The sequence below is a fragment of the Phascolarctos cinereus genome, unplaced genomic scaffold (genome assembly GCF_003287225.1).
Source record: "Phascolarctos cinereus isolate Bilbo 61053 unplaced genomic scaffold, phaCin_HiC Scaffold_5;HRSCAF=322, whole genome shotgun sequence".
In the NCBI taxonomy this organism is placed as follows: Eukaryota; Metazoa; Chordata; class Mammalia; order Diprotodontia; family Phascolarctidae; genus Phascolarctos; species Phascolarctos cinereus.
Window position 1 is genome coordinate 294,174,446 of NW_027555958.1, and position 11,527 is coordinate 294,185,972.

Below are 11,527 nucleotides of genomic sequence, written 5' to 3' on the forward strand. Positions count from 1 at the left end.
GGCCGCACTTGAGGACCTAAAAGGCCATGTGCAGCCTTGAGGCTACTGGATGCCCACCCCTACACCCCTGCTCTATAAAATGGGCCCAGAATAGAGAAGAATTGGTACTCGGGGCATTCTTGCTCCCTCTCTGCCAGGCTTTAACCCATCATCCTGGTGAAGCCCCTTCTGTTACTGTTAGACCTCTAAACCCTTTCAAGTTATTGTTCAGTCCAACTCTTCATGACCCCATGGACCACAGCACACCAGGCCCTTCTATCCTCCACTATTTCTCCAAGTCTGTCCAAGAATCCTTTCAAAGATGTCCAAATTATTGGGGCTCTGGTCTCCTGGGGAAATATGTTTATGATAACAATAACAAGTTTCGTATAAAATATATAGTCTGCAAAGCACCTTAATTACCTTAAATTTGCTTGCCCTTCACAACAATAAATTATTTTTATTTCCTATTTTACAGAAGAGGAAAGTGAAGCTAGCAGATGTTAGGGATTTGTTCAGGGTCACAGAGCTAATCAGTGTGAGGCAGGATTTGAACTCAGGTCTACCTGACTTCGTGTGTAGCCCTCCGACCACTACTTGGGGTTCCCTCCTACACTCTAGCCAGACATACCCACTCCCTCCTACACAGACACACAAACATACACACACACATCTCTCCCTTCTTTCTAGGTTCTGGCTGTCTGACTTTGAGTTCCCCACTCTGGGCCTTAGTTTCCTTCACGTGATTAGCCTGGAAACAGAGAAGTACAAAGCTGGACTAAACCTCTCCCTGTTTTGGAACTGGGAAGGTGGAGGCATCCCAAGATAAGGGCTCTGTCCAGCCTGGGCTCTGAGCAGGATGCTCTCAGTTTGCTGCTACCAGGCTCTTCTTCTCCTTCAACCATGGCAATATATAATGTAAAGCTATCTATCTATAAGAGTCCTCGACATACCCCAGTTGTGGTGGGCCCAGGAACTAGGCTTTCCCCCCACCCTGCCCTGAGACTGTAAAACACAGTCTCAATGGTTTGGCCAAGGTAACTATGGGCATTCTCAGGGACAGCAGAGCTGAGATATCTGTTTTCTGCTATTTGTTCAGCTTAGGGTCCTGGGAAAAACACTAGGTGGGAGAATAAGGATTGCCTGGAATTCAGAACTCCTGGGTGAAATTCCCTTGGTTCTATCCAGTTTGTGGAGTTTTTGGCCCTCTTGGTCTGAGGGTCCTGGAACCCCATGTCCCTAGCAGACCTATCAGATGGAATGGACATCAAATGTGACCAAGTAGGATCCTTCTCAGTCTGAGGGTCCACCAAAATCCCATATTAGATGGGGTGGCCATCATCAGGCGTACCACTAGGATCCCTCTCAGTCTGAGGGTCCACCAAAACCCCATATTAGATGGGGTGGACGTCATCAGACGTGACCACTAGGATCTCCCTCAGTCCGAGGATCCACCAACCCCATATCCCAAGTGGACCTATCAGATGGAGTGGACATCATCAGACATGACCACTAGGGCCCACTAAAGACCCCAAGGCCAACCACGGCCTCACTGTTTCTGTTCACTCCTCACAAGACCCTCCTCCTTCAATTCAACAATCCCTTATTAAGTGCCTACTGTGTGCATCATACTAGAAGGTGAGGATACAAGGATACATACTATCATGAGCATACATTAACACCTGGCCTGGGGATCTGCTCCACTGGAAATACCCTTACTTAGCAGGGACCGCTAGATGAACCACAGGGGTCCCTCCCTCCCTGTGCCCCTCAGCTGAATTTGCTCCAAGCATCAGAGTTCCCAGTTCTTGCTCTGGGTACAAGTAAAGCACTTAATTTGGAATGAAAGAGATCCTTTTAACCTGGGGTATGACAAAGAGCTTCCTGGAGGAAGTAAAACTTTGAGATCGGTCTTAACTTCAAAACAGAGTAAAATCTGAAAGAGGGGGAGGGGAATAAGTCCATTCCTGGCATATGGATGATGTAAGCAAAGGCACAGAGACAAGAGAGGGTAAAATGAGAACAAGGGACAGTCAGCTATATTCTTTACTTGAAACTTAAGAGTACAGAATGAAGTAATAATTGGGTTTACAATTTAGAAGTCAAAATTTTAAAAAATGAATGTTAAAAATTGTCTTTACATGTAATTGAGGGAAATATTTAAATATTTATTATTTAAAATATTGTTTTTAAATTATTTAAATATTATATATATATATATATATTTTTTTTAATAACTAGGCTTAAGACAGAAGAAAAGAACCTACCAGTACAAAGATAATTAGAGTAATACCTTTTGTTACAGGCAAGAAATGGAAACAAAATAGGTGCCTATCAAATACAGAATGACTGGGCAAATTATGGTATATGAATAGAATTAAAGGGAATATTATTTCCCCATAAGAAATGTCAAAACAAACAGTATTCAGAGAAACCTAGGAAGATTTGTACGAACTGATACACAGTGAAGTGAACAGAACCAGGAGAACAATGTATATAATGACTACCACATATTAAGGAAAACAACTTTAAAAGATCAGAACTCTGATTAATGCAATGACCAGTCGTGACTTCAGGTGACTAATGATGAAGCATACTTCCCCCCTCCTAGCAGAGAGGTGATGAACTATACAGAGACAGAATGAGACATACATTTTCAGACACGGCTAACGGATTCATTTGCTTTGCTTGATTATACTTACTTGTTATAGAGAGAGAATATTTGTAAAGCACTTTGTAAACCTTAAAGCGCTATATAAATACTAGCTGTCACGAGCTCATGTTTTATTAATAATTAGTAGTACATTATTAATAATAATATCCCAAGTTTGTGGTAATTAATCATTACTATTAATAACCATAATTAATAAAGTAATGACATTATTTTTTGAGGGGCTGGCAATAATGAGGTGAAGAATGTTTTGAAAAGAAAAATAGTGAGGCCTAATTAAAATGTTACATTGACAGATATATGCTCTCACCTCCACTGCCCTGGCAGGTCACAGGATCACAATTAGACCTAGAAGGAGCCTTATAAGTTACTGAGAGTAACATCTTTATTTAATAAATAAGGAAGTTGGGACACAAATAGGTAATGGACCTGACAGTGTCAAACAGCTGGATTTGGACCCAAGTGTCCTAACTTCAAGTCCATCCCTTTCTCCACTATACCATGTGTTCCCACCCATCCCACAGAGTGCCTCTGTGGACCCTTACTCTTCTCACCTCACGCTGACTGGGTCCATACCCAATGTGCTATGAGGTCAACTAATGCCCCATTTGCATGACCTACATCTGGAACACAGTAAAAGGCCCAGAAAGAAACATGGAAACAGTGGTTTTTTCCTTCAGGAATCAGAGCCAGAGTACTGCCTATGTCTGCTAGAATTCCCCCCAAGCCCACATTTAGTTCCAGAGGAGCCCCAGGTTCAACAGCTGAGAACACAAACCTATAAACAACCTCTCCCTCCTTCCCTGAGGGCCTTGCTCTTCCTAAGGGGCAACCACCGAACATTAGAGCCAGAAGGGGCCTTAAAAAACCATCTAGTTTATCCCCCTCATTTAAAAAAAATTGTACTTTTATTGATCTTTTGTTTTGACATCACTTTTATTTCCCAATCCATCCCTCCCCCTACCACCCAGCAAATGGTCCCTTGTTACAGAATTTAAAAGGCGAAAAAAAAATCAGTTTGGCAGAACCAAACCGTCAACCACATCTGACAGTATATCCAATATCACACACCTATAGTCCCCCTCCCCTCTTGTGCAAGCAAGGGTGAAAGCAAAGGTTTGCTCCTTTGCAAGCTAGGTGATGAAGTGGAGAAAGTGGTAGCCCTGGAGTCCAGAAGACCACAATTCAAATTCAATCTCTGACAATTATTACCTTCGTGAACCTGGGCAAGTCACTTAATCTCTGTCTGACTCAGTTTCCTCCACTGTAAAATGAGAATCATAATAGCAACTACCTCCCAGGATTGATGTGACGATCAAATAAAAGTATATTTTTAAAGCACTTAGCATAGTGCCTGGCACATAGTAGGTACTTAATAAATATTTATTCCCTACCCCTACTTCCTTATTTTCTAAATTTTTCTCCATGGCCAATTTTTTGTTTCAACTTTTTTTTCCTCATTCTTTCCATTTACGTCCCTATCTTCTCGTGTTGTGGAGGAGGAAGCTGACAGAGGAGAAGTGATTTGCCCAAGGTCAAACAGACAGCTTTTGAAAGGGCTAGGACAAGAGAACACCTCTTCAGGCTGCCACTGGTTCAGTGCTGAAGCAAAGCTCAGCCTTGAGTGAGCACATTAGAGCAGATGGAGAAATGCTGGGGGTGGGGAAAAGGGGGGAAATCCTTGGAGATACCCTACCACAACTTTTTGCCTTCGGGAGGAGGGTGCAGGTAGGAGTGAGGGGGAGACAGAAAGATGGAGCCTCGAAATCACTGTAGTCCTTGAAACAGGATGGGCCTGCCACCGTTGCTAAGGCAGCAGCCAGAAACCCCATACTGCAATCTGTTCCTCCTTTCCCTTCCCCTCCACATTTTAAACAGCAGCACCCCACTAAGTAGCCTCAGGGATCATAGCCCCCTCCACCAAGGGTGGGAGGGCACTATTTCCATAGCTACACAAGAACAGGGGGCTTGGGAGGGCAGAAGACAGGGTTCATGGGACTAAGGCAAGTAGCAGATGGTGTCTCCGGGTTGTATGGTGATAATAATAATGATGACAGTGACAATGATAAGAGCAACTCAAACAGATGTAACATTTTAAGGTTTAACATTTAATACAAAGCGTTTTCCTCACAATAACCCTCTGAGTTGGGTAGTACAGGTATTGATATTAATTAATAATTAATTGGTATTAATGGGGAGGGGGTATGATCTGTGGTTTCACCAGTTTAGGGATCTCCTGGTGTGGGAAAACCCCTCTTTTAATGCAAATCAGCAACCTGTCTGTAATTTATTGTCTTAGAGAGTTAGTTGCCTAGGGTACTGAAGGGTTAAGGAACTTTCCCAGGGTCATACAAATGATGTGTGTTTCAAAGGCAAGACTTGTACCCAGGTGGTCCTGGCTCCCAGGCTAGCTCATTTTATAGATGGGGCCCATTTTATAGATGAAGAAACCAAGAGTAATTTGCCCAGGCTTAATAACAGTAGTTCGTGCTAGAGCTGGGATTTGTATTGTGGTCTCAGGGACTGGTGATCTTTCCATTATCATACCAAGGGATAATTCTCAGCTGCCTTAGCTGGAATGGTGCCTCAAGATGTCGGACCTGTTTGGGAGAGGGGAAGGGGAGTGAGAAAGTCCATGAGAAAAATGGGGACGAGAGCTGACCAACTGTGGGTGTTCTAGCCAAGCCATGCAATGGATGGTGAACATCACTCTAGGTAGCCTTGACTTGGGATGGGGGATGAGGGAGGAGTAAAGAGTGGGGGGATGCAAAGGGGGAAGTGTCGGACTGATAGAATACATACAGACACACTGAGAAACCTCTACCCACCAAGTTATTTTTCCTCAGATAACTTCCTTATCTCTCACCCACTTACTTCTCTGCTCCAAGAGTGCCTGACATTTTGTGACTGACAGGGGGAGGCTTCCCTCCATAACCCCCTCTCCTCCCTCTGTAGACAAGAAGCTAGGCCCCAACATCCAGAATAGGAGTGGGATCACAGTTAGACCCAGAAGGGGCCTTAGAAGTTATTGAGTCTAACATGTTAGTATTATAGATGAAGAAAGGACTTAGCAGGGTCAGTGTCTGAGCCTGAATTTGGACCCAGATTAGGGCTACACACACACACACACACACACACACACACACTTGCCCTTTAGAGTGGCTGCTCCCAGCGGGCAGGGGCTACACCTCCCTGTACTGGCTAAGCAATAGCCACAGGAGATCTTCAAATAACGTGATATTTGTAAAACACTTAGCACAGTGTGGGCCAGCTAAAGTGAAGGCCCTAAAGTCACGAAGACTCATCTTCCTGAGTTCAAATCTGGCCTCAGACACTTGCTAGCTATGTGACCCTGGACAAGTCATTTAATGTTGTTTGCCTCCGTTTCCTTATCTGTAAAATGAGCTAGAGAAGGAAATGGCAAACCACTCCAGCATCTTTGCCAAGAAAACCCCAAACAGGGTTAGGAAGAGTTGGACACGACTGAACAATAGCACAGTGTGCCTGGCACATAGTAGGTGCTATATAAATGCTTATCCCCTTCCCCCTCCTTTTCCAGGGAGCTATTCCTTATTCTAACAAAATATCTTTCCTTATTCCCCAAATGCCAAAAAGCTGGTCTTAAACCAAGCACCAGACAGCATCTATTCCTGCATCAAGTGCTAAGAGGTATACAGGCCACTCACAATGTACCTGGGCACAGTGCTCTAGGTAAGTCTAACTCGCATGTCACCCCTAAACTGCTCCCTCTTACTGGTCAGCAGGAATGCTGAGACAATCTCCAGTCACTGTGTGGTCTGGATTCTGTCCACAAGAACAGAGCTGGCATTATACACACTTAATCTGCCCTATTCTACGTGCTCCTAAGTTTTCCTGTCTGTGTCCTGACTTCATCCTTCCGACCCACTCCCACCCTCCTTAGTCATAACTGTTTCACTAGCTTGCTGTGTGACCTGAGTCAATGCCTCATTCTGAGCCTTGGGGTTTTCTCATCTACAAAAAGTGTGAAAGGATCTCTGGTCCCTCCTACTTCTGACAGTCTAGAGACCTATAGATTCTATTATACCGGGGAAATTCTAGAAGGCAGATTCCACTGCATGTGGAAATCCCAGGGAGTTCATTCAAATCCAGCCTTACTAGCTGTGTGATTCTGGGCAAATCACTCAATGATGTACCTTAGTTTCCTCAACTGTAAGATGAAGGGGTTGGACCAATAATGCCTCTAAAGTACTATTTATATGAGGAAATCCACAGAGTTCATTCAAATCCAGCCTTACTTAGCTGTGTGACCCTTAGCAAGTCACTTGACCCTGTCTGCCTCAGTTTCCTCATCTGTAAAATGAGCTGGAGAAAGAAATGGCAAACCACTCCAGTATCTTTGTCAAGAAAATAAAAATTTTAAAAAAAATGACGACCCTCTAAATGGGGTCAGGAAGAGTTGAACACAACTGAAAAATGACTGAACCAATTGAACTCTGTATCTATAATCACCGATAATAAGACCATCATCCAGATCTCACCCCTTGCTACATTGGAGCGCTCTCAGGGAGGGATACATATTGGTGGATAATCTCTCTAATCACTAATACTTCTATCCACTGCTGCCACCTTCCACAAGTATCTAAGGCTTCACACTTCCAGGTCAATCTGTGTATCCAGCTATTGGCTCCGTTTACCATTAAAAGGAGTTATACAAACAGAATTGGGAAAACACATCCGGACAATAAAATCCTAATGCATCCAACTAAAACCAAACATTAATAATTTCTGGTTCATTCATTGTTTGGAAAGGTTCATGACACAGCTCCTCAACATTTAGGGCATTTGATTTAATTTAACCATAGTGAGTTGCACTAAGCCTACCAAAAGATCTACTCCCCATCCTTGGGGGGGTAGCACAAGAGTGATTTCGGGTAAAAGGAAGAAGAGGGGGATCACTAGTGAGGATCAGATGTTGCAAGCCCAGCTTGGCCCCAAATACATGAGATCATCCCCCTCCTCTGATGAGATATTGGGGTGGGAAAGGAGACAACAAGCATTTATTAATTGCCTATTATGTGCCAGGCACTGCTCTAAGAGCTTTACAAATATTATCTCATTCGATCCTCACAACAACCCTGAAAAGTAAATGTTATTATGATCCCCATTTTACAGATGAGGAAACTGGGACAGGCAGAGGTAATATAATAATTGTCTAAGAACACATCTGAACTCAGATCTTCCTGATTCCAGGCTTAGTCCTCCAATCTACTCCATTACCCACATTCCCGTAGGGCAGCTATAGATCTGGGATACTGAATATAATTTCAGAGTTTTTTGATATGTTGTTCAGTTTGCAGAACTTTTTTCTTTCTTCATACTTTATAGTTCTCTGGGATGGGGTGAAGAGAGGAATACAGAAGGAAATACGGATGATACAAAAACAAAATATAGCAATAAAAGTTAATTTTTCAAAAAAGATTATGTGGTCCCCCAGCTCTGGGTTCCCGAACCAGCTACTGGTTCCTGGAACAGCATTGTTCAAAAAGCATTAGATTTGGAGTGAGAGGGCCTGAATTCAAGTCCCGGTTAGTCACTCACTTCTCTCCCTGGGACTTGGTTTCTTCATCTGCAAAAAAAAAGCTTTTTCTCCCCAATGTGTTGATCAGCTTTGCTGAATTTTTTTTCTCTTTTTCCTCTTTAAGCAAAAAATATTTTTTGTGATAAGGGATGGCTCTTTGGGAGGGGAAGGAGGGAGGCCAAGGGGAAAATCTAGGCAATGTAAAAACAAAAGTTATCAATTAGAATGCCTTTTTTTTTTAAATGAAGGAGTTGAAACTCGGCCCTGGAGAAGGGTTGGGAAAATAAGCCTTTGCAAAGGGGGAGCCGTAGATTTGGAATATTGTACCAGATGTCAGCAACAGTTGACATATCTGCTGAATGACTTTTCTTCCTCTTTCCTTTTTAATCTTTGTTTACAAAGAATGGTTGCTGGGTAGAAGAGGTATATATTCCGAAATACAGGTGATGTAAAACCAAAAGTTTTTTTTTTTCAAAAGGGGTGGGGGTTGGCCAACATTGAAAGATTTCAAATGACTCGGCTCTAAATCAAAGATCTTAGCACTTGGGTGTGGCTTCAGACAAATCACTTAACTTCTTCTACCTACTTTGCTTGGTTTTAAGGACTGTATAGATGTGGGCTCACGATTATTCTCTTCCTTGAAAGAATTACTGGGAAATATTCCTTCCTGACCTCCCGTCCTTCAGACTTTATCTCTACTCAGTAATCCTACTCCCCAAGGGTACTGGGGAGAAGAGTGGGAAAATTAAATGATCCATCCCATGACTTGTTGGGGGAAGGGAAATCAAGGAAGGGAAAGTGGGTGTGCAAACACTGATCTCACAGGACTATAGAATTAGAACCATTACTGGAAAGAACTTTAGAAATTATTTAGTCTGGTACATAGCAGATAACTCAGTTATTGAGTGAATGAATGGGGAAGAAATGGAAGAGATGTCTCCCAGCACTAACACTGGGAGATCTGTGGTTAAATGAGATTGGGAATTCTAGAAGATCCCACTCTAACCCCGATTCCCCCCACATACCTCCAAATAAATACTCAATAATCTAAAACTGGTTGGTTTCACACGGACAGCCCCTGGGCCCAGCGCTTTCAGCCTCACCTTGTCTAAGAAGGCATGTGATCAGAGAAGGATGAGGAAAGTCAAACACTGAAGGCATACATATACTCAAGATCACTGAAGTAACCTGCTTCTTTCGAGGCACTCTTGGGAAGCTGTCCATGCAGGCTATGGTCTAAGCATTAGCACGTGTAGATTGTCACAGGCTAGGTCCCTGGAGGGGTTTACCACATTACTGATAGATCCTGCCCCAAGCTCAAATATATCCAGACATAATCCCACTTCTTCCTCCCCACCTCCCACATCAATTCCATTCCCTCCCGGGCAGGAGAGGAAGGCCAGGTCCCCAGCAATTGGTAGCTCAGACAGGACCTGGGAGAAGACAGCTCAGAGAGAATCATGTCACCGTTGAAAGGGACCTCAGAGATTATACAGTTAAGACCTAGAAAGGAAGTCATCTAGTAGCAACCCTTCATTTTACAGATCATAAGAGGAAATTGAGGCTCGGGAGACAAAATGACTCTTGTCCAAGGTCAGACAGGTTAGTAAGCAGATTCAAGTTCAGGCTCTCTGACTTCAAATCCAGCATTCTTTTTTTTTTTTTTAATCACTTCGATCTTTATGTCCAAACAAAAAAAAATCTTTTTAACAAATGAGGAAACTGAGACCCAAGGTCACATAACTAATGGCAGACCTAGGACTAGTATCCAGGTCTGTTACTTCCAACCCCCACTCCGTTGTCCAAAGGAAGCAAAGGGCGAAATGAGAATAGATCGGCTCCTTTTTGGAGTCCCTCTTCTCCTCCCCACACAAACCCACTCCCACCACCTTATTTTACCAGATTTCTGGGTCCCAACCTTTCAAGGGAAAGTCTAATTTTCCTTAACCTTTCTATTTCCACCCTCCAACTAACTACTCAACCCTCCCCCTGCCAAGTCCTTGCTGCCAACGTTATCTCTAAAGCATCCATCCTTTACCGCTGCCTCCCTACCCCAGATAGGTGCTCATAGACACCTTCTGACTTTGAGAGACAGGGTCTTCTTCCTACCCTCATCCCTTCAAAGGCTAAGAGGGGCTGGCCTAGATAAAGGCTCCCAACCTCTCGGTTAGAGGGGGTGGGGGGTGAGAAAGAGGAGCCACTCCTCCCTGCTCCAGGCCCAATAACCTGGGACACCCACCAGCCCCAACCTGATCCCAGACAAGAATAAATGAGAACAGACACCCAAGCTGGAACACCGGCTCCCAGGAGGTTAATGTCAATGCCAGGGTCGCAGATCTGGAGATTCTCTTCCTATGTAACCCTTTGCAGCCCATGGCGCCAGCCCCAAAGCTAGCGTCTGGCATTGACCTCCTCTGACCTGCCTAACGTCAGGGAGGCTGGGTGCTCAAGGGAGAGGAGCTAGGACCACGTTCACGTTCAAAGACACCCAGACACAGGGACGGATACCTGGCTGGGGGGGAGAGATGGCGCGGCGGGGGGTAGGGGGAAGGATTAGGTCCCCTCTATCCTTCAGTCCTCAAGGCAAAGCAGGTGGGGGAGTGTGATGGAGTCAAAAGTCAGGACAGGAAACAAAGTTTGGGGTGGGGGTAGGAGGCGAGGGGAGGGACTGACATTGACGCTGACTCACTCTGGCAAGAGACCCCTCTCCCCCCGGGTCACTGATGTCCTGGCGGCCAAAGAGCCCGGCGCAAGGGAGGGGAGGAGACCCCTGCGCCCTCCCCCGGTCCCCCATCAGGGCGCACTCACCAGGACGCGGTTAAACCTCTCCTCCAGCTCTCCGGCCCCGGGCATCGGCTGCTTCGGGGCTGCAGGCTGCTTGTGGGGCAGGGCGGCCGGAGCCGGGGGGTGATCCCCGCTGCCCGCCGCGTTGCCCATGGTGCTGCCCACCCAGCCCGCCAGACGCCTCCAGGCTCCGAAATCCAGCTTTCCAGGAGGTGGGGGCTCCAGACCTGCAGGGGTGCCCGGGGGCAGCAGCTCTGGCGGATGGGTGTCTCGGCGGCCCCGGGCGTTCAGTCCATGGTGCCCGGGCAGGCGGCTGGCAGCTGGGGGACCCTGGGCGCCGCGGGCGTCCCGTCCAGGCTGGCCCCCTGGGAGCTGCGGAGCTCAGCCGGGCGGGCGGGGCGGAGGAAGTCAGGCTGCGGGCGGCCAGGCCGGGGCCCGAGGGCTGGGGTTGGGGAGGGGGTGGGGGCGGCAGGAAGCGGCGGAGGCTGCCGGCGCCGGCTCCCCCCTCCGCGATCTTCTAACTTCTGGTCTCG

General features: G+C 45.8%; 1 protein-coding gene across 1 annotated transcript in view; it reads right to left on the bottom strand.

Moving 5' to 3' along the window:
- The window catches only part of FMNL1 (formin like 1), a 55,821-nt gene extending 44,294 nt beyond the window's left edge, over nt 1–11,527 (bottom strand). The window contains 1 exon segment of the mRNA XM_020997339.2: nt 11,019–11,527. Within this exon segment, the coding sequence (XP_020852998.1) occupies nt 11,019–11,147 (129 nt within the window). The 5' untranslated portion in view covers nt 11,148–11,527.